Genomic DNA, 23,299 nt, shown 5'->3' on the forward strand with positions numbered 1-23,299 from the left:
GGAGGTAGCATTATATGACTGGCTTTATCCCCCTAGAATAAGTCATGCTACCCTCCTATTAAAACTGGCATTTCTTTTTCTTTTTTAATCATTTTATTAGGGGCTCATACAACTCTTAGCACAATCCATGCATACATCAATTGTGTAAAGCACATTTGTACATTCATTGTTCATATTCATGTCATTCTAGATGCCTGAGAATCTATTTTCCTTCGACCCAGAAACCCCTTTCATTTTCTTTGTAAAAGTCTTGTGTCCGTACCTCTTGTCCTTTAGCGCCTAACATGCACCACCCCTGACCCGTTACACAAGAGTGCATTAGCTCACTGAGTGAGAAAAAAGCAAAATGAAAAGTGACTGATCAGCCGTTTATCAGAGTAGGATGCAGCCTAAAGACGTATTTTCAAAATCAGGTTAGGTCAGTATTGATATACTGAGTTGTCAAGAAATGCAATCAGGCTAAGAAAGGGCATGCAAAACTGTTTGTGTTTTTTTTTTTTGGTTATCAAAGAAGTTGACAATGACAAGTCCTGTGCAAGAAGAGTACTTACGAATGACATTCAGGTTACAGGAAGTCTTAAAATCCTTAGCATCACAAGTGTATGCCTTTATGTCGTCTGGGGTACAGCCGTGGATAATAAGCTTCCTGACCCTGCCATCTGCAACAATTTCATATTTCTTGCTCTTGAGGATTTCTGTCCCGTTTTTGAACCATTTCACCTTGGCATTTTCTCTGGACACTTCACATTCCAAGACTGCAGTGGCTTCCTCTTCGACCGTCTGGTCCTCAAGAGGCTTAGTGAACTCAACAGGTGGTTCTGAAAGAATCGTACTCGTTAGCTCAGAGCTTTTTCCTTCTTGAAGAATTTCTTTCTCCTCAACTTTCCTCTGGTATCCCCAGGGCTTTTCCTGTTCTAAGTCTTATTTGTCAAGTTTTGATTCCCCTCAGACTTTTTCCTCGCACGATGATGTTTTCTCATTATTTTTACATCAGAGGAAAATAGCTTTGCCAAAATATGAAACATGAAACATAAGAAAATAACAGCCAACCCTTGGTTAGTAAAGTAATGCATATGCATCCTCTAGTTGTTTATTGAGCTTCTACTAGAATGCTTAATACCAACAACAGAGGCTGAAGTGAAATATGCTTGTGAAAAAATTGTGTGTGAATTTCTCTCAATCTTTTTCACAGACAGTGAAATATTTTGTTAGTCCAAAGAGCAAAATTACACCTGGATATTTTTTGTGGATTTTAATGATATATGACACTTATCATATAAATATAATCCAGAGTTGGCATTATAGGTAAGCTTTTGTATCAAACATGTATTATTTAAAAAAAAAAAAAAGTCTTAGAATTACCTTTCACAAAGAGGTTGGCTTGAGTTTTGAAGTCTTTTGCTGTTAATTGGACTTCCCCAGCATCTTCTAACTTGACATCCCTCAAGGTAAGTGTATGAACTCTTCCTTCTGAACGTGTGACAACCTAGGTTTTTAAAGTACAGATTCAGAAGATACGAAACATACATCAGTGTTCATTTCAGCATTTTTTTGGCAGTAGTCAAAAGGTAGAAGCATCTGAAATATCTTATCAACAGATGAAGCGATCAACGAAAGTAGGCATATCCATACGGAGCCTTGGTGGCACAGAGGTTAGGTCTCAGCTGCTGACAGAAAGGTCGGTGGTTCGAAGCTACCAGCGGCTCTGTGGGAGAAGGCTGTGGCCATCTGCATGTGTAAGATTCACAGCCTTGGAAGCCCGCTGAGGCAGTGCACGTGTGCGCGATGGGGTCTCTATGAGGAGGAATCTACTCGGCAGCCGTGGGGGGCTGTATATGTACAGTGGAATACTACTTGGCACTCATGAGAAAGTCCTGCTGCAACTCACAACTCATGAACCTCGAAAGAACCATTGCGAGTGAAATAAAAGTGAAATAAATCGCAAAAGGACAGTGTTGTGTGACCTCGCTTAGATGAAATAAGTATCTAGAAACCAAAGATGATGATTGGTTACCAGGGTGGGAGGGAGGAGGAAAGGAGAAGTTTTCCGTAGGGCTTTCTGAATTTATGTTAGTGCTGGCAGAATGAAGTGAGAAGGCTTGTACAGCTTGAATAGTGTAGCCAACATTACTGATTTGTATATGTAGAAATTGTTGGGATGTATGTTTTGATAGGCCTATTTTCACAATAAAAATATATACATGAAAAAGCAATCCAATAGATGAAGTTGATTCATTTGGGTAGATATTTTAAAATAATGCTTTCTAAGTTGTTGTATTAGTGGTAGACACTCACTGACATTGAGCTGATTCTGGCTCAGAGCAACCCATCACAGGGTTTCTGACACTGTACATGTTTACGGGGGTAGACAGCCTCATTTTTCACCTGGTGGTTTTGAGCCACTGACCTTAACACTCAATCCCACCATGCCACCAAAACCCCAAACCAAACTCACTGCCATCGAGTCAGTGCTGACTCTTAGTGAGTCCCCTGGGGGCTTCCAAGGGTATAAACTGTTTATGAGAGTAGAAAGCTCAGTCTTTCTCCCACGGATCTGCTGATGGCTTTGAACTGCTCACCATGCTACCAGGGCTCGCTCTTTGAATGATACACACACCACATCTGTACTTGAAAATGAAGGAACCACTAAATTTGGACCTTTTAAGGAATGTTTAGGCTTTCATAATGATCTTTTATGTTGATCTTTTATGTTGAATTACCCCTGCTAATTTCTGTTTTACACTCAGGGTCTTTTCTTTCAGAATATTTGATATTTACCTCCATTCTATCTTCACTCATTTATATGAAGGAAGAACTTAGAAAAGTTAAATCATGAAACCCTAACCTAGCCCACTGTTAGCGAGTACATCCCAACTCAAAGATGTTCCACAGCTGCCAACCTTGCTACCTGTGTGTCTGCAAGGTGCTGTGGGAACACAAGGGTTGGGTAGACCTGTCCTTATGGGATTTCTGAGAATTAAACTTTTCACAGGTGTAGACAGCCTCATGTTCTCCTGTGGGTTGGCTGTGGGTTTTGAACTACTGATCTTGTAGTTAGTGGCCCCGTGGTTACCTAGCAGTGCCACTAGGTCTAGCTTTAAATCATAAAAAGAAGGGGAGATATCTGATTGGCTAGGGTAGGCTGGAAGTAAAATTTGCTTTCCAAATATAAGGTGTTTACCATGGTGCAAGAAGTTAGAACTCTTCTTCCATGTTTTTTTCTCTTGCTTCTGATGTGGTTTTTAGCAACTAAATTGATTTTCCAACACAATGAAACCCAAGATTAAAATAATTTTTTCAATTTCTTAATTTTGTTCCAAAATGAAAATGAAGGTGTTGCCTCCCTTTGCGTGTGTGAGCATCAGGACTGGGAAAACGAAGCACCAGTGGTGCCAGTCAAGACAGAATTAGAGGAGGGTTCTTCTGGTTCTGTGCGTTAGCATTCCATAAGAACATGTGCTCTGCCGTCAAGATGAATTTTGCATTGTTCATGAGTCCATTAAGAGTGAAGAATCATGTGAAAGTTTTTGTTATTGGAGCTATTGAATATAACTAATAGGAACTGGATGTGATTGTTAATAGAGCTAACTGAATAACATTGGGAGAGGCCAAAAACATAATAAGGAAAAATAAACAGATAAAAGGTAATGAAGATACAGCTCCAAAACACAGCTACTTAATTAGGACATGGTATTGGAATAAGGAAAATAAAAAATATTTTGTAATGACATTTAAATATAAATACACACCTCTAATTTTAAATGTAAATTTGATTGATACCTTATAGGTATTTTAAGAAGTGGATCAGCTTTTAACTCATGCTATTTTATGATCTACTGGGCTGTTGCTTTATCATGCAAATTCCTCTGAGGCTATTTTATATATCTGTGGTTATTTAATGCATCCCTCAGAACCTTACAGAGGCATTCAGGAAGTTGCTTATACACAACTTATCTTGCCTTGTTTAACAACAACAAACAAAAAACAACAAAACCCAGCAAGTACTTAATTAAAATAAACCAGCAAAATGAATGCTGCAGATTTGTTGATGAATTGCGTAGGCACAATGTTAGATATTGTTCTTTTCAAGTAATGCTACTTTATAGTGGAAGCACTTGCTACAATGGAGCAGGTGTTATGACTGCAATTAAAGTCGAAAAATTTCAATTCAAAATGATCAAAGGTCATTTAGGGTTCAGCAATTCTTTCTTAGGGTGCTAGCCAAAAGTTTCAGCTGGGTTCTAAGCATCTCTTCCCATCTCTGTTCTTATGATCTGATTTGTTTAATTTGTTGTAATTTGGAGGGCTAAATGTTTAGCCAGAAGTGAATTAAATTAACCCTAGCAAGTTTGTTCTGCTAGTAATTTCATTAAAATTTAATCAGTGACTATTTCAAAAAATTTTGTAAAGTGCTCTTTCAGACAAGGCATTGGCATAATGTTAGAGCAAGTTCACAGATGCTGGGTGATTTTGGATGGCTAGAATGAAGGATTAAAATCCCTTTGCTAACTGAGACACAAAGAGGCTCTATAAAATTATAGTAAGGTGATCCGTCCTAGCCCCAGGGAAAAGCCTAGGGACCAAAAGAAGCCTTTACTTTTGCTTTACTGATGTTTTTAGTAAAAAGCCATGTGACTAGCACATTTTTTAATTTACATTTTGAGTGAAAATGATAGTTTTTATATTTGAATAATAATTATCCCTCAATTAAAAAGCTCTTAATTTGACCAAAAGATATTAAGTAGGGAAAGAACAGTGATCACATTTATCCTTAAAAAGAGTCGCCACCCCCCCCCCCCAAAAAAGAGTTCCCATTGGGCTGCTAAATACAACACCAGTACTTTGAAGCCCTCAGCCGTCTGTGGGAGAAAGATTAGGCTTCTTCCTCAGGTTTTAAAGAGTTAAGAATCTCGGAGACCCACAGGGGGAGTCCTGTCTGGTCCCCCCGTCCTGTATGGTCACCAGGAGTCGGAATCAACTCCATGACTGTGTTTGGCTTTGTTGGTTTGCATACAGATCATGGATTCACATATCTAGAAAGCATCTTAAAATAGGAAGCCGTTTTCTGCTTTTAAACATGAAAGCAATTAGATTCTATCACCTAGTTTAATTCTAGAAGCCTGTACTGTGAGGCACCTTTCTGTAGGTGTAACCAACCTCGTATGCTGTCATTTGAACATTCTGCTTCTTTGTGTATCTCCAGTAAAAAAGGAGACCAACTGGTCATCATTGCCTGTGTAATGAAGACTATACACGAGATGATTATTATTGAACCACCTTAGTAGAATATACATATTTTTTGCTCAAGTGCATTGCCTTCTAACACTGCTATCAACTTTGTGGCTATACCGAATTTCTTTCTAATTATATTTATGTCTTAATTTCCATTTCAGTAGAAAGTTTGGTGTGCATTAAAGCCTTGAATCCACACTGGGTATTGCTGGGGCTGGGGCTGGGAGTCGGGGGAGACTTAGAGCACTGTGCTGTCCTATCTATGCCTTATTTCCAAACTATGCTGGATCATTCCTATACATTTGACGTCAAGAATTCAAAATTAAGTGGTGAATTAAAAAATAATGTAAACAATACACGAGGGATGAAATACATAGTTTCATACAGGCAAAATTTGGGGGGACCTATCTGAATAATCTTTTCTCCTATGAGTGAAGTGTTGGGCATAGAGAAGGTCAGTCAGAGTGAAGACTGGGAAATCTATCTCCGCATACTTGTGGCTGACCACTGAGCCCTTTTTCCTTGTCAGTACCTTGGGTTACACTTGAAATAGTCCACTTGCATTCAAACACTTGAGGGTTAAAAATAGCCTCGGAGAAATGCTTGACAAGCAAATCTGTCCCGAAGTTATCTCAAGCCCTTGATCAACTGCCTGAATGGAATTTCAATCCTGCCCTCTTAATCCCCTAATATGCAGAACATTAGAGAGCAGGGATCGAATTTGCCAGAAACCCTAACATGCACCAGTGTTAGGGAGCATCTGACCACAAAGCCGTCTTGATCCTTAATGTTTTCCACTGAATCAAGTAAACTGTCATTGGCAGCTAATGAGTTTTTGGTTTTCTTTCCCTTCAAAAGTGAAAACTTGATCCTATTTAAAAATCTTAATTTCCACTTCAAACTCAGCTTAAACCCAACGCAAAACGTGAAGAATCGGCTTTACAATTTCAGCAGAAACCAGGTTAGAATAGAGAAGCGGGAGAGAAAGGCAGGCAGACAGGTTAGAAAGAGGAACAAATCAGGGCCATATGTAAGTGACGGCAGAAGAGCCAGAGAGAAAAAGGAGGAATGAGGCAAAGACCATGGGTTTACCTTGTCACCGGGCTCTAGTTTCTTCCCTTTGAGGTACCATTCCACCGGGATGTCCTCGTAAGAGAGCTCGCAGTCGAAGGTGGCCGTTTCCCCTGCAGTCACCGTGACGTCCTTGAGAGGCCGCAGGAGGCCAATAAGTCGAGCTTTTCGAGAGGGAGGAAACATGTTTGGATTATTCCTTTGTAATTCCAGAAGGAAAGAACAGACTCGGTTCATTCATCTCCACGGGTCCTTTCTACAGTTAATTCATCTCCATGATTTCTTTCTTCAAGAAGGGCAGAGGCATGGACTGGCCGCTACTGTAACTCCCATGTAAGTGCGGCCCCGTGGTGCCCAGACGGGGAGAGTGGGTGGCTGGAGAACGGGTATTTGTAGGGCCCTTTCGTCCTGGTGTACAAGGTCAGCGAGGAATGTGTGCTGCATCTGTCCCTCTGCCAGGCATCAAGTTCCTCTTGCTACATAAGGTATGTGGCTTCCAAAATAACTAAGACTCTGATTGGGAGAGGACCGGGGCCCCTCCATCCCATAGCCTGTCCATGTCCATCAAGCACTTCGCACCTTGTAAAAATGTTAGCCGAGTGCTCGCCACCTCTCTTCTTGAGTCGGAAGTGCCCACTGAGCAGTTTGCCTGCGGAGTTTCACGGCCACCCGAGTGCTATGCAGTCTCTCAGAGGGCTGAGCTAGACTGTGAATATCGTCTTGATGTGGAAATCTGACTTGCTTAATTTTCATCGATTCAGATGGCCAGGTCAGTTAAATTTCCAAGACTTTAGAATTTGAACCACCGTGGTGCCAGACCTTCAACGAACTATGAGGGGGCTCTCAACAGTGGGTGGGGAAATCCCATTATCTTTTAGGAAACCCTTCTGTTTTGAAACCCTCTCATACAAGGCAACTGGTTCCTCTAATTCATAAAATGATTCCAGTTTCATGTACTTTTATTCAAAAGCACATATTTCATTTTCAGTGGAAACAAAAGCCCTCAAACTAAATGCACTTCCTTCTGGTCGATTTTGACTCCAGGCAACCCTCTAGGACGGAATACAATTGCCTCACAGGATTTTCAAGCTGTGCATCTTTATGGAAATGGATAGCCTCACCTTTGCCCTCCTCCCCTCCCCCTCCGAAATTGTGGCTAGTGAGTTTGAACTGCCCACCTTTCGGTGAGAGCCCAGTGCTTAACCCACTGCTCCCCCAACAGTCCTGAAACATAACTACTTACGTTTGACACGGAGGTGTGCACTAGATTTGGCATTGGCAGCTTGGAAATCCACCCCACCTGTTTGGTCCAGGCGGCAGTTGTGCAAAATAAGGACGTGTACTTTGCCCTCTTCCTTAATCTCACACTCCTGTATCCAAAGAGAAGGAAAAAAATGTCATAGGAAATATTTTTTTTAGGGACATCATATCCTAATTAAAGGAACACCACACACATACACATGTGCAGGCGCACGCACACGCACAGTAGGGAGATTACCTAACTGATTTCTTTTTTCGTGAAATTGTGTTCCCAAGTACTGTCATGAAGCCAGCATTTTCTCTTAGCTGGATACTTCTGAACCATCTCTAGGCCTTTATCCACCCACGCTACTAAGTCAAGTACAATACAAGTGTGCCTATGCAAGCTCTTTGACAGGCGCTAATCTCTCTTTTGGACTTAAAGTCTGATTGTAACTGTGGGTGCCCTGGGTTGATTCCCAAGCACGGTGACTCTACAGGACAAAGCAGAACAGCCCTTAGAGTTTACCAGGCTCATAACTTAACAGATCGCCAGGTCTTTTCTCCTGCTGCCAAGAGGAGGATGGACAAACACTGGGGCCCCTTGAAGGTCTCATAGCGTGCTTTAAATGGCCTGCATGCCCTGACTTTTCTCCTGTCCTTTTCTGTTTCGCACAGCTCCTGAGGGACTGGCCAGCTCAGAACTGTCCTTACAGGTGTTTGGAGCAGCGCCTCTCCCTTCAGCTTCCAGTTGGCATGGATGTCATCCTCAGAGATCTCGGTTTCAAAGCGGGCAGTCTCCGTCTCTATCACTTCCACACTGTACAGGGGCCGCACCAGTTTAATTTCCCGGTCTGGAAAATTGAGAGTCAGCACATTCCATTAGATCTGGGCAGAAATAACCTCAAGAGCTTCAAGAAGGAAACTCGTGGAAACGCCCTTACCTTCAATGTCAAGCTTTCCTGAGGTCTGATCTGTCCCACAGTCGCAGGTGTACTGCCCAATATCAGATTTCAAGGCTTTCTTGAGGATTAACATGCGCTTCTTGCCATCTGCCTTAATGGCCACGTTTTTAGAGGGCTTTATCTCCTTCCCATCCTTAAACCACTTCACTGGCGCATCTGCTTTGCTGATTTCACATTGTAGAATCACTTCGTCTTTCTCTACACCTGTGTAGTCTTGAAGCTTTCCGGTAAAATACGGATCTCCCTCTGCAAGGAGAAGTGAACAGAACCTCACTAACCACCAAGGGAGATGACAGTGCAGGGACAGTGGTCAGAGGCCGCTTAGAGAGTACTGGCAGCCGAGAATTATGCCCAAGTGTCTACTCAGTGAACGTCCTTCCACTCAAAAGGAGTTCTCTAAATGTTAACATCGGATTTGATGCATGGGGTGTATCAAGAGCTGGGCTATCTGTATAATAGTTTGAGACTCACTCAAACTTTTCTTCCATCTTAATTATGTCTTCCTTCACTATTTGACTAAATATCCGATTTCATAACAACTGAATTCATCTTGCTTTTAAGCTTTCAGATACACATGATTTGTTTTTCTTAATGCTTAGTTTGCTTTTAATTGTGTCTGTGAAGGGGTTTCAAAAAGTTAATGGAAATGGAATGAAAAGATAATGGTATTTTCCACAAGCTCTTTGGAGCATGCATACATATAGACGATACCGATGACATCTGCTTCTGTTGCTGACTGAAGTCCCGAAGGAAAACAACGAGGCTTATTAGTGTACATTTTGTGTTGTTTATTCTCCTGTGTCAGAAACTTGGAAAACATTCCGGTGAGATAATTTTGATACGGTGAAGATATAGGAATTCATTACACTCCTATGTTAAACATAGTCAGGCTCAATAATTAGCTCAGAGTTTTAATTCTGAGTTTAACTATTTTTGTGGTCTGGGCTATAGTTCTCATTAACGTCCTCATCTTAAGACAGAAAGTGTTTCAGCAATTAGCCTGGACATTTATGCAATCACTTCTTAAAGATGGGCTGTTTTTGTGCCATATGGAACTTAGAGAACTATTTTATATAATAGCTACTCTATATATTTCTGTTGAATTGAATGCGATGTAGTTAAACAAACAAACAAACAAAAAACACTTACCAAGCACAATGAGTTTAGCTTCTGAACTGATCCCCATAGCTTCTATTTTAATATGGGAGGTGTCATCAATAGAGAGGTCTTTGAAAGTGATTGAGTGAGTTTTCCCTTCATCGTGCATTGAGACCAGCTTGCTCGTATGTAGGCGCTGGTCGTTCTTGAACCAGCTAACTGGGATGTTATCGTGGGACAGCTCTGCAGTAAACACAGCACTCTCCCTTTCTTTGGCTGTTACATCCTTGAGAGGGGTGAGGAATTTGAGTCGGATTCCTAACAAGGGAAAAAGAAGTCTTACTGATTCTAGCACTTCTTTACATAAAAGTGTTCAAACAAACAGACAAACATACATCTTAAGGGTGGCCTGTTGGATATTACCTTCAATAATCAGTTTGCCACTCGTGTGCTTATCTTCTGCTTCAAAAATGTATTTTGCTTCGTCTTCAAAAGCAGCCGACTTGATCACCATTGAATGCCTGGTGCCATCCTTTATAAGCTCAATTTTGTCATCACCTGTGATTTCCTGGGTGCCTTTCAGCCAGCGGAATGTTTTGGGCTCCCTGGATACTTCACACTCAAACTTGGCCTCATCCTTCTCGAAGACTTTCACATCACTGAGGGGTGTGATGAAGATGAGGGGCAATTCTGGAAGAAGAGGTCGGTGTGCATGGAAATCAGCAATGTGCTTTTATTCATGACCCCCTGCGCCCCTCAGGGGTTCATGAGGAAACTTGGTCACACAAAGGGAGGCAGGCAAGTAGGACATACCTTTCACTTTCAGCTTGGCTGCAGATTTAGCGTTGGCAGCTTGGAAGGAAACCTGGCCTGTCATGTCCAGCTGGCAGTTATAAAGGACCAGAGTGTGCTTCTTGCCATCTTCAATTATTTCACAGTCCTGTTTTGAGTGATGGTAAGACAGGGAGAGAAGGAACATAATTCTCATAAGTGGTGATGGCTACAACCCAGCAGGGGTTTTCCTACAAGAAGTGTATCTTTTCGCCCGAAAGAACCAAGCAACCCTCCCTTCTGTAGGATCAGATCCCCGGCTTACAGGGGAAGCAGTTAATGGCTCTCCTTTTAATTTCCACTGGCCCTGAACATCCGGTTCCGAAAGTTCGATTTCAAAGCGGGCTGTTTCACCAACGAACAGCTCTACTCCATACAGAGGTTTTTCCACTTTTATTAGTCGAGCTGGAACAACATAAAGTTTTATTAGTGTGACTGGGAAAATCAACTGCAGGCTCACCTCCGAGGGACCCAAACTCCAAGCCAAACTCTCTGGTGACCCAGCAGGGCAGGGTAGAACCGCCCCTGTGGGTTTAAGAGATGGTAACTCTTTATAGGAGTAGAGAGCCTCATCTATCGCCTGTGGAGCCCCTGGAAAGTTCAAACCTTGTGGTGAGCAGTCCCACGGGTAGCCCCCCCACCCCCAAGGCTCCGTTCTTCAACCACTCACCCTCGACGTTGACGTTTGCTTTGGTCCTGTCTGTCCCACAGTCACACACATATTCGCCCTTGTCCTTCAGCTCAGCCTTTTTGATCTTTAAGATGCGGCGCAGGCCATCTGCCTTGACAGAATGCTTGGGTGAAGGGACAATCTCTTCGCCATCTTTGAACCATTTCACGGGTACATCTTTGCTCACTTCGCACTTTAGAATGATATCGTCCTTCTCGATGCCCGTTTTGTCATGCAGTTTCAGAGTGAAGTAGGGATCAGCTTCTGCGGTAGATAATCAGATAGTCAAATGTGAAAACCAGAATATTAAAAACAAAAAGAATGTGAAAACAAAAGTTTATCGCAGAACCATAGGTGGCAAAAGAGCCAATCACTACCCACTCCATCCAGAAAATAAGTCTATCTTAGTTAGACTTACCTAAGACCTTCAGATGCGCTGTGGAGTTCAGGTCCTTGACGTGAGCTCTTATCTGGGAAATATCATCCAGGGTCACTTCCCTCATTTCCAGTTTGTGAGTTTTGCCCTCAGAAGAGAAGAGCACAGTTCTGCTTGTGTGGAGTTTGACATCGTTCTTGAACCAGACCACGTGCATTTTCTCATGAGAAAGTTCACAAACGAAAGTAGCTGTTTCTCCTTCTTTCACGGTTTGATCTTCAAGAGGTGATATGAATTTCAATCTTATACCTACAGTGAAAACATGGACAATACGCTCAGAAATAGTCTAACGAGCCGGGGGCAAGTAGAGGAGCAGTAATAAAGAGGAAGACCCTCAAGGAGATGGATGGACACAGGGGCCGCAACACTGGGCTCGGGCACAGGAACAATGGTGAGGGTGGCGCAGGACCGGGCAGTGTTTCATTCTGTTGTGCACAGGGTCACTGTGAGTCGGAACCCACTCAAAGGCACCTACCAACCACATGCCTGGGAGAGAAGGTATATGATTTATTTGTTCGTATTTTCTATTGGAGCTGTGTTTCATTAAAGAAAATGAACAGGGCTGAACATGACAATGTAGTGGTAAAGAGATGATGCTGTCACAGCTTTTAGCACTTTGAGTTCTATCTTTATTTTTTAATTTTTAAAAATTAATCATTTTCTTGGGGGCTCTTCCATATGTGACAACAAACCATACATCCATTGTCTCAAGCAGACATGCATAATTATTGACATCCACAATTTCTAAACAGTATCTTACTTCTTGGGGCCCTTGATAGCTATCTTTAAACTTAGAGGTTGATGTGCCCACCCACTGGATGCTCTAGTCAGATCTCGTTAGCTCTTACCTGTAACAAACAGCCGTGCTGAAGTCTTCTTGCCTTCCACCTCTGCAGTATAGACCCCTTCGTCATCAAAATGAGAATGATTGATCACAAGGATGTGTTTCTTTCCATCAGCAATGATATCAAATTTATCAGATGACTTGATTATATCAGGCCCTTTCGACCATATAACATTTGCTTCTCGAGTGAGGACGCATTCAAATCGAGCCTGTCGCCTTTCTGGTACCGTGACATCCTTCAGGGGCACCGCGAAGTCAAGTTCGATTTCTGAAAGCCAGACAGAGAATGGGGTTTTCAAAATGCTGAGGGAAGGGAACTGAGGTTGGGTCCCTTCCACAAGTTCTAAAAGCACTGTACCTTTTACTGTCAGAATGGCCGTTGTAATTGCATTAAGGGCCTGGTAAAGGACTTCCCCAGCTTGGTCCAGTTTGACTTTATGCAAAGTTAAGAAGCGCTTTCCACCTTCCATTTTGATATCACAAGTCTAGAAAACAGTAATTATAGCGAGCATTTGAACAAGAGAAATTCTCTAGGGGGAAATGTTTCTGATGCAGGTTTTACAGAGCTTTAGAGATCATTACTAGTCAAAGTAAGTGAAACATCTGATATAATTTTTAAAAAATGGTCCATGGTGTCCACCAATAGGTGCCTAATGTTTTCTTCCCTTAGAGACTTTAGAAGTTGGAAGTCACACCATTATTCAGATTGAACCAGGTCTGCATGTACTATGTAGTGCTTTTATGAAATGAACACCATTACTCACGGGCGAGGGCCTTAGCAGCTCTCCCTTCAGTTTCCACTCTCCAGGGATGTCAGCCTCCGAGATTTCCGCATCAAAGCTGGCACTTTCTTTCTCGTAAATGGTGACATCCTCTATTGGTTTAAGCAGTTCAACCTCACGATCTGGATTGGTTGGGGATAAAATACCAAAATGTTTCACAAAAATCTAGTGATGTGATTCTTGCTTCTCTTTTTGGTTTGCCATTTTTCCTTATGCAGGCCAGCTTCAAATCAGAGGCACTTGTGTGTGAGTGTGAGTGTGGCTGTGTGTGAGTGTGAATACAGCAAGTCTGAAAGCAGAGCCTCCACTTCATTTTAAGGGCTTGGCATGAGTCTAGCATTCCTGTTGAACTTTAAAAGCAACCTTTCCTCACAGCAGTTTCTCTGACCTCGATGCCAACCCCATCAGATACCCGAAAGAAGACATTTTTTTGTCTCCTGAGGTTTGGCAGGTGCAGGATGTCCCTATCATTCTCGGAGGGTCTTGCCACTCATGCCAAACAAGTGCAAGATGTGATAACTTACATCTGAAGGCTCTGGCCACACAGCATCATTGATAAATCCGTGTGATGGACTCCCCAGCATAGACAAGACTGAGGAAGCGATGTTACTAACAGGTTATTAGAAAAGCCTGTCTTGCCACCGTCTGATAATAAACGGAAGGGCATGTACCTTCAACCAAACCTGTAATCCCACTTACTTGCCATCCACCTATCCCCAGAAAGCCCCCACTTCTAGGTATTTGTCTTCCCTAGTTGTCTTTTAGCCAATTATGATTTTGTACAAAAAGGGGTATTTTTCCTGGTGATATGGTGGGGCAACCACTTTCACTCTGAATTTGGACCACTTCCCGGCCTGGCCTGCCAGGAGCCCTCAGCACACTTGGGTCGTGTCTCTTGTGTAAGCAGATGCTGGGACAGTGCTTTAGGGCAGAGATGCACCACGCCTTTCTCGAGACGAGATGTTCATACCTCCGAGGGTCAGCTTTGCAGGGTATCTCTTCCCTTCTATCTCCACTGCGTATTCGTCAATGTCCTCGGGCATGGCGTTCTTAATTTTGAGGTAGAGGTGATTTCCATCTTTCAGTATCTCAGTCTTGTCAGTTGGCTCCATGGGGATTTCATCGTATCCTTTGAACCACTTAATGTGGGGCGTGTCCTTGGCTATATCGCAGGTGAAAACAGCTGTCCCCTTGGGTTTCACGTGCTGATCTCGGATGGGTTTCACCAGCCAGTCTCTAATGATTTCTGGAGAGAAATGAGGTCAGCAAAACCATTATGTCCCGAACCAGTAATATTAATAGCTTTATTAGTAAATTCCTTAGAGGAAATCCTCAAAACTCATCATAATCTAAGATGTATTGATAGAACTCACTACCATCAAGTGGATTCCTACTCTGTGTATAGCACAGGGTAGAACTGCCCCTCTGACTTTTTTAATGGGAATAGAAAGCCCCCATCTGAGTCATTAGCCACTTGCTATCTAACTGAGGCCCTTGGATACATTTGCCACTGCAGCCAGAAGTATGTCATTTGATTTTCCAGTCTTGGATTCATCCAACCCTGCAGCTATGTGAGTCAGAAGAATCCTCCAGCCTGGCATCTGACCCATAGATTAAGAACTTGCCTCCCATTAAAACCGTGTGAGCCATTTCCTTGCTATAAACCTCTCTGTATAGATAAGCTTAAAAAAAAAAAAAAGAAAGCCCCCATCTTTCTCCCTTGGAGGGACTGGTGGTTTTGAACTGCTGACCTTTCAGCTATCAGGCCAATGCGTTAACCACTGCACCACTAGGAATGCACCATTAGGGCTGGGTCCCCATTCTTAGATAAGGGTATGTACTTCTAACAGTTGCGGGGAGTTGATTCTGACTCACAGTGACTCCAGGTGCGTCTGAGCAGAAGCACACACAGGGTCCCCCAAAGCTGTGATCGTTTGGAATTCGATTTCCAGGGCTCCAGGGTGCGCCTGGTTGTATTCTCCCCTCTAGCCTTGCGGTAAGGGGTCCATACGTGACAGGACCCCTTATCCTCTGATGTAGGAAGCCGAGTTCTACCTCCCACTCTCCCGGCATAGAAACAGACCAGAGGCAATTTCCCCACAGAATACGAACCCACGACTTTCACGCAAGATGAGCACTCCAGATTGTTGGCGTTTTCCACGGTGACCGTGTACGTGCCGGCGTCCCAGTCGTCCGCGTCGTTGATGGTCAGCGCCCGCATCAGGCCGATGATGCCGGGCACCGTGTGGCCGGGCTTCTCCACCAACAGCTTCCCGTCCTTCCTCCAGACCACGTCGCGCTCCTTGTTTAACTCACAGCTCAGGTACAGCGGCTGCCCTTTCACCACCGTGACTTCCTCTTCCAGCGTTTTCACAAAACGCACCGGCAGCTCTGTGGAGCATTTCAGGGTTCAAAGCCCGCGACGCACAGCCTTTTACGCACAAACCAAGCCCGCGTGGGACCGGGAGGGGCTGCCCACCCGCCACCCCGGGACACTTGCTCGAGTTGGCCCGCGCGCAGGTGGCCTGGGCATGGGACCTTACCTTCGACCACGAGCTTGGCCGTGGAGGTCTTCTCCTTGTTGCCCAGGCGCAGGACGCAGGTGTACTCGCCCGCGTCCGAGAGCTGCACGTCAATGATGTGCAGCTTGCGGTCCTTGCCGTCAGCGATGAACCTGTGCTTGGGGCTCTCTCGGATGTTGCTGCCGTCCTTCATCCAGCTGGTGATCGCGGTGGACGGGGACACCAGGCACTCGAAGATCGCGGAGGAGCCCACCGACTCTGCTTCCGTCAAGACGATGTCTTTGATTTCCTTCACAAACTTCAGGGGCACTGCCTTGAGCTGGTAGGTGAAGGGCGCTTCGTCGGGAGGTTTCTCCCCACCACTTCCTGGTCTTAATTTTTTCCTTTCCGCCTCGATGGGTGAAGGAGTCTTCTTGGCGACACCTAATGGGAAATCATAAAACAAAAAGCGGATCGGCATTTCCATCACGGGCAGAAAATGCAGTCAGCTAGCTAGCTGCCTGCTTGCTAAAACCAGTGATGAGCCATTAAATGACGGGAAATGAAATACCAGGCAACTGATTCATAGGGCAGTAGGATTTCTACGGCCTCTTTCAGAGAGCAAGGGTGAGATGGGACTGGAATCCATGAGTAATAAATGCTCTTCGTTTATTCGAGTCTTAGATCCAAGTATAAAGCATCCACATCAATGACTAATTATTCTCCCTGTTATGCATAAAAATATCTACGGAAAATGAAGCTGACACTTCATCGGGTTCATTATGCTAATGTACAGCTGGCTAGATCTGTTATGCTCACTTGAAAGAGATTAGAGTTGTATTACTTGTAATATCAGAAGATTCTATTAGTATTGACAGTCCATTTGAAATGGTAAAGATGGTTATAAATATAGAATTTTTTTCCCCCAGCAGTGGAAAGTTTGGGGATTCATTGAGTGAATGGTTACAGATACAAGGAAAGGCAGCTCACCTTTGAAAGGACCTTTTGGCTTAGCAGCCTCTTCTTTAGATGGTTTGGCTTCTGAAATTAAAAAAGAAACTGCATTTAAGTAATTTTCACACTTATTTCAAAGTAAAAGACGAGGTTGAATCATTTTATTTTAAGTGCTAAACATAAAGAGAGCTTCGTTTCATTTATAAACCTTCTATGGATGTTACTTTGGTATTTTCAAAGAGGTATATTCTGAAATTAATGTGACCATGCTAAACTGTAGACATATTTAAGTTAAAAAAAACCCAACCACTTTCAGGCATGCTTCTATTTCCCTCCTGTGTTGGGGAAATTTACTTTTCCTTGGGAGCAAGACTTTTACCTTTGCCTACGGTGCAAAGTATTTTTTATATTTAGGTACTTGTTAGTTAAGGAATGGCATTTTTGTCAACAAGGAATCAGTGTACAATAGATAAAGGGAAATGATACAAAAGCTCCCCAAAGCTACACCCACTCCCAATTCTTCTGCCTCCTTTTTTCTTTTCTTTCTTTTTTTTTTTTTGAGTAAATTGAACAGGCAAACAAATTAAAGAAGCCTAAGGGAAAAGATAAGATCTATTTGGCTTCTTTGAAGACCTCCCTTAATCGGGCAATGAATAAAGTTGAAAGTGAAGATCTTCTACATTGAGACTTTAATTCAGTTGTCCGTGGAGACACAGTAGACACTGGAGATTCAGCTCTCCAGCGCAGCTTTATTTGTACACATATAACTAATCGGTGGCACTGAACTTAGAAAAGTTCTAAAGTAAGAATAATGCCCACATCATAAATACAGGGTGGTGAAATATATTAGCATAAATATTAAAATTAAAATAGCAGGCAAAAAACCCCATAGTATATTTTGTCCTGTCATTACACATAATAAAACCCAAAATATTTCTAGAGCTCTTACTATGTACCAGGTACTCTGTCAGTTATTTTATATATATTTAGTTTTCATGACAATTCTATGAGAAACATACATTTAATGCTCATTAATAGTATATTTGTTATTCTGAGTTTTCACAAAAGGAAGTTAGAATTTAGAGACATTAAATAATTTGCCCAAAGTTAGATAACTAGGAGTTGTATTTATCAATGATCAATAAATATCATCTCAGGTTCAGTTTGGAAATAATCACCTATATAATGAACCACTCAATGCAGGTACAGCTAACAAATATTTTAGGTCTTTACTTGAAATATCCATACCACTAGATTAGCACAAATAATCAAGTCATTAGGAAGCTAAAGCCTGATATATAAGGCAGAAGTAGGCAATTTTCTGAAAAACTAAAAGTGATGTATATAAGGGCACAATGGAAATTCAAACTCCATGAGATTCTCGTATGTCTGTCCTCAGAGGGTATGTGTCTTCCTCCTTAATTTGCATCAGCCCTGAACAGACCCATTAGTTACTCTCAAAAGCATAAGGAGAAACGGCGTCACAAGATTTACAATCAAAGCACCACATACACCCAAGAGGCTTGCTAAGTGAAGAATAGCAGATGACGAAGACTTAACCCAGAACTTACTGCAATATTAATAATTGAAATGGTTCCTATGTTTCGCATTTAGAAGGGCTGAGTTTTAATCAAGTATAAGTATTTTTATGAGGCCACCAAGTTAACTAACCAAACTACCAACAAAAAGCAACAGAGTAATTACCTGCTTTCTTTCCAACCACTGGAACTGTCACGGGGGCAGCGATGGGGGTTGGTGTGGGCTCCATAGGCGGTGGCTTGATCGTTTTCACTTCTGCCGAGAGATGTCCATCCATTAGCATACCACATTAAAGAGATATCACATATGTGTAATATCTTTATTTGCAAATCGCACAGTCCCTTTGCGCATCCGTCTCCGATGCATACTCTTAAATGTTATTTGTGTATGTGTGCCGTTCACATGGGCATATTATATGCAAAAATAGGCTATTTGTGTGCCCTGTCCTAAAATTTAATTTGGTAGCCCATTTACTTTTTCTGTTTAGAATCTTTAAATAACTAGTTTTGGAAAAACACGTCAAAACCTTAGAAATCACTTGCCATCTATGGACTTCTTTTTAAATTAAGCACAGGGTATCTGTGATGGGTGACAGCATATGCTCTCTGTATGGAGGATCAACATGGCGTTGCCCGCATTCAGAGCGAGCCTGGGTGTGTCCCAGGAGCGTTGCTCCACAGGGTCGCCAACGGGTGGTTTTATCAGAATCAGACCACTAGGCCTTTCTCGCGGGCTGTCTTTGGATAGACTCGTGCAGCTGAGTATCTTCAGTTCACACGCCCATGGACTCCAGAGGGCACTGGTCGGTGCGTGGTGGAATTCTCTTTTTTGAGGAAGCCTTAGAGCAGCTAGCAGAACAACACTGAGGGAAAATTTGGCATACCTGGTTGAGGCTTTGGTTTTTCTTCAGGTGCAGGGAGAGGTATTGCTGGTTTAATTTCAGGCACTAGAATAATTCACAGTGACAAGCAGGTCACACAGTGTTTGAAACATTTTTCACAAAGCCAAAATCAACATCACAACGACTTAAAACATGAGAGAAGATAGAATTGATATGCAGTAGTCATCAAATCAGGTATTTGATCTACATTGATGCCTTAAGCAAGCTATTTGGAGAACATAAAACAAACTTAGTGTTGCTAATCGTGTTATTATGTAATTTACCACAAATACATTTACCTCTAGTGTTTAAAATCTAGGAATTTATTGAACAAAATGAGTGTGGTTGTTCGCTCATTGCACATGACAGTGAACTGGTAAAAGCAAGCCCCGGTGGTGATCAGCTAAGATAATGCGTGCACATCTTCCTGTCGGTGTGGTAATGTTCCAGATGGTGCATATTTGCATTTTTAGAGATAAAGAATTACTAGTAGGTTTGTACCTTTCACTGCTTCTGGAACTCTCCTTTCCTTTTTGACATCAGCGGCTGGAGGTGCCGTAACCTCTTCAACTTCCTTGGGAGGTGGTTCTGGTACTTGAAGAAAATAGGTTTGTTATTCAGTCATTATGATTTGAATAGTTAGAAATAAATATTCAATTTAAAATGTCATATAAAACAAATTGTTTTATAAATTATTTTTGAAAGTTCTAATTTACATTTTTTCTTCTTGACTCTGTCTCAATTTAGTTTTCTTTCATTCTTTCCTCCACTTGGCCCTCCCCGCCACTAAGCCATAAACCAAACCCACTGCCGTGAAGTTAATCCCACCTCCCAGTAGAATGACCCCACAGGGCTTCCGAGACCACAAATCTCCACAGAGGCCGCCTGCCTCATCTTTTTACCCCACAGAGCGGCTGCTTGGTTCAAACCACCAAGCTTTTAGCTAGTAGTTCAATATTTAACTTATTGTCCCATGTGGGCACTCTACACGGTTTTTCTAAATTACTTCTATAACCGTTCTCAAGCACTTCCTCCTTGGTAATGAATGATTACATGATAATTACCATCGATTACTATAAAAATAATAACTACCAGCCACTCAGAAGACCCAGATTTTATAAGACATTGTTGGCATACTCCCATGCAGTTATTCTGCAGTGAGCCTCCCATGAATCTATTCACAGTCATTTATTTCCACTGGTGAAGAACTAGCAACCACATCACAATGAGTACAAGAAACGAAATGAACGGATTTGAGAAATACAGTAAAGGTCTTGAAACAGAAAGCAGACAATGGCAAACACAGATGGTATCACAGATGGAGCATGAAACTATGTTTATATGTAACTCCATTCATGTTTATAAGATAAACCTTTATTTTTTCAGCATCTATTTTGTTAAAAGCTAGTTTCTAGAATTGTCAACTAAGATTCCTACCTGCAGGCTTTTTAACTTTCTCTACTTTTTTAGGTTCTACTTTAGGCTCTTCTTCAGGTGTCTTTCTTAGAACTTAAAAGACAAAAAGGTTTACACGTAAGCCAACGCGAACAAATGAAGATGTTGCATACACTTGACAAATGTAAATAACGCACAAAGCAATGTAATGAAAAGCATGCATCCTAGTGGACTGAGAGATTAGCATTAAAACTAAAAATGCTACTTTTTTAAATGTTGGGTAATATATTAATTAAAATAGCAATTGGGTCACATCGCCACATATTTATCTCAAGAGTCTACTCAAAGACAAATCCGTGGGAGAACCAGCCGAACACAAAAGGAATCAGTTGAATAATAGCAAGTTTCTATTAATAATTCAATGTTGTATACATAAGAAGAGAATTTAAAGAAGCATAAAATTTACTTCAAGAATCTAAAGAAACATAGGCTAGCAATCAGTCATTCTGTCCCCCTACAGTGTGAGAGCTTGAGTCTTCATTTGGATATCTAACTTTTAAATATGCCATTGGTAAAAATTTAAAAATATCTTTATTAGTTGTAGTGATCTAATGTCTAAAACTGGGTATTGTGTGTAAGCTCATATAGTTGGGTGTAACTAGAAGTATTTAATACGTTTAGTATATTTGGTTACATAATTATGAACATGAGAATCCTAGTCATTATTTGTTTAAAATATTATCAATTTAGTTATGTTATTGACATATTATTGGCATTGTAAATTAAAAAATACTGTTAATGCTCACAAAATTTGTCTTTTTTAAAAAACTTGAGTTAATTTTAAATGCATTAAGCAGAATTTGATAAATAGGTATTCTAATTCAAAACCAAAACCCAAACATTGTGTAAGCTTTCAAGTCTATTTTTACAAACTTAGTGCTGATAGGTTGGAAAGTACTGTACCGCTTTTCAGAACAACTTCTTCCTTTGGCTTCGGTGTAGGTGCAGGAAGTAATTTGTGAACTTTCTTTTCACCTCCAGCCACTTAAAAGAATATGATTTCAAATGTTGAAGTGAATTCATATAAAAACTAAGCTTCAACAAGAAATAGCTTTCTTCATAAACTAATTATAATGCATTGAGTAAAAAATGTTGTTGCATATAAATATCCCAGATTTTCCAAGTCAATAACACACATCAAGTTATTTCCTCTGTAACTGTCTATATCAAACATGTGATAAAACTCAATTATATTAACTGCTGACAAGTTAATTCATCAGACTGTAGAAAAGTACTGTTCTACACTGATTTATGAATCTTTCAGTCAAATTTAAGTTCTTTATAGTACCTTTTCCTCAAAGTACAATTTCAGATAGCTCAGATCTGCAGTGGAATCTCTCCAAACATTAATTACATTCTGATTATACTGACAGGGGTTAGCCTTATCGTGCAGCCAAGGGCTAGGTTCCCGAGCTTGATGTTTGGGAGAGGGTCAGAACTCACTTCCTCAACAGAGAGAATGATCCTTTTTTAATGTCTCCTTTTGGAAATAATACAAACTCAAGATCTCAGGCCTGTAGAGGTTGAAATCTAGCTTTGGAAACATATTTTCATTTGATAAGGAAATATTCTTGAAGGTAGTCTCAAGTGACCCATGGGAACAGCAGATTCATTTCCTCCTGTTTCTTCAGTGACTGTTAAGCATGGAGGGTGATGCTATATTTAGTAGCCTCTTATTGCTACTATCATCCTTATAAATTTCAATGGAATAAAAGCCACACTTTGTCATCATTGAACCATTTCCTTTTTACTGACAGCAACTAAAATATAATTTAAGATATTATTTATTTGCAAACCCATTCTATTCATTCACTCTTATATAAGAAATATTAATTTCTTAAAATATTCCATAAAGTTTTCCAACATAATCACAATTTAATAAATAGTTTTATAGGTAACAAAGGCACCCTTGATTAACTCTTACTTTAGAAATCTAAATTTGCAAAAGGCAAATATATAAAGTTTTAATTTCTGATGACAAGTATTTTGAGTGAAAATTCGAGTTAAACATTTCATTTTTCATTCATAATAAATTGTGCTGGCCTTTCATACTACTTAGAGTTTCCCAATATTCTTTTTGTTGATTTTTCAATATTCTTAATGTGTAAACATTTAAAGGAGACCATGCATCTAATTACATAATAAGTTGGACTGACATATATATCTCCTTTAATTATATTTTGGACAAAGTGAAAATATATCTGTAAAGTGGTATTTTTATATTATTATTCTGTTTTTAAGGTCTTACTGACATTGGAGGGTCAACTACAGCACTTTCAGAGCTGCTGCGGGTCACCACGTGCCATGCTAACTATGAGTGACTTGGCGATCATTTGCTCCTGGTCCCTTTCAATGAGAACATTATTTTGTCATCTCTATTTTATAAACAGGAAATATGGATTCAGATGGGTGATTCTTTCAAAATTCCAAATTGAATCAACAACAGACCCAATTTCTGAATGCATTGATTATTTGAAAACAGGGCACTTCTACCCAGTTTACTTACTATAAAGGTTTTTGATTCATTTTTAATAGATGTGTTCTAGACTTTTATGTAGGTCCAATTTTTGATCGGGAAATGACTGTTCGGGAAAGGTCTTGAAAAATGACTTGCAGTGATTGTGACGTTTTCCTCAAATGTGAGCTCTGTATGCCTGAGGGGTGTTCCTGGGGCAAGAAAGTGACCGCAGGAAACCCTTATGCATCACTTCCAGGGTCTAGACCAGCCCGGTTTCCAGTGCTTACACGCAGCTACCGTTGTCTACGAATCGCTCTCACGTTTTAAGTGGTCTCTCACTAGCA

General features: G+C 41.2%; 1 protein-coding gene across 1 annotated transcript in view; it reads right to left on the reverse strand.

Moving 5' to 3' along the window:
* Nucleotides 1-23,299, reverse strand: part of TTN (titin) — a 315,644-nt gene that overhangs the window by 99,047 nt on the left and 193,298 nt on the right. Inside the window, exons 171-194 of the mRNA XM_045294579.1 lie at nt 21,401-21,481; nt 20,480-20,551; nt 19,544-19,636; nt 19,046-19,108; nt 18,328-18,417; nt 16,660-16,710; nt 15,712-16,113; nt 15,281-15,559; nt 14,139-14,414; nt 13,151-13,290; nt 12,745-12,871; nt 12,391-12,654; nt 11,525-11,791; nt 11,107-11,370; nt 10,702-10,841; nt 10,419-10,545; nt 10,029-10,295; nt 9,657-9,923; nt 8,487-8,753; nt 8,257-8,396; nt 7,547-7,673; nt 6,325-6,467; nt 1,363-1,486; nt 552-818 (exon numbers count right to left, since the gene is read on the reverse strand). Of these exons, the coding sequence (XP_045150514.1) occupies nt 552-818; nt 1,363-1,486; nt 6,325-6,467; nt 7,547-7,673; nt 8,257-8,396; nt 8,487-8,753; nt 9,657-9,923; nt 10,029-10,295; nt 10,419-10,545; nt 10,702-10,841; nt 11,107-11,370; nt 11,525-11,791; nt 12,391-12,654; nt 12,745-12,871; nt 13,151-13,290; nt 14,139-14,414; nt 15,281-15,559; nt 15,712-16,113; nt 16,660-16,710; nt 18,328-18,417; nt 19,046-19,108; nt 19,544-19,636; nt 20,480-20,551; nt 21,401-21,481 (4,338 nt within the window). The remainder of the gene's footprint in view (nt 1-551; nt 819-1,362; nt 1,487-6,324; nt 6,468-7,546; nt 7,674-8,256; nt 8,397-8,486; nt 8,754-9,656; nt 9,924-10,028; nt 10,296-10,418; nt 10,546-10,701; nt 10,842-11,106; nt 11,371-11,524; nt 11,792-12,390; nt 12,655-12,744; nt 12,872-13,150; nt 13,291-14,138; nt 14,415-15,280; nt 15,560-15,711; nt 16,114-16,659; nt 16,711-18,327; nt 18,418-19,045; nt 19,109-19,543; nt 19,637-20,479; nt 20,552-21,400; nt 21,482-23,299) is intronic.

Source organism: Echinops telfairi, unplaced genomic scaffold, assembly GCF_000313985.2.
Source record: "Echinops telfairi isolate 266 unplaced genomic scaffold, ASM31398v2 ScPeMD7_3;HRSCAF=10, whole genome shotgun sequence".
In the NCBI taxonomy this organism is placed as follows: Eukaryota; Metazoa; Chordata; class Mammalia; order Afrosoricida; family Tenrecidae; genus Echinops; species Echinops telfairi.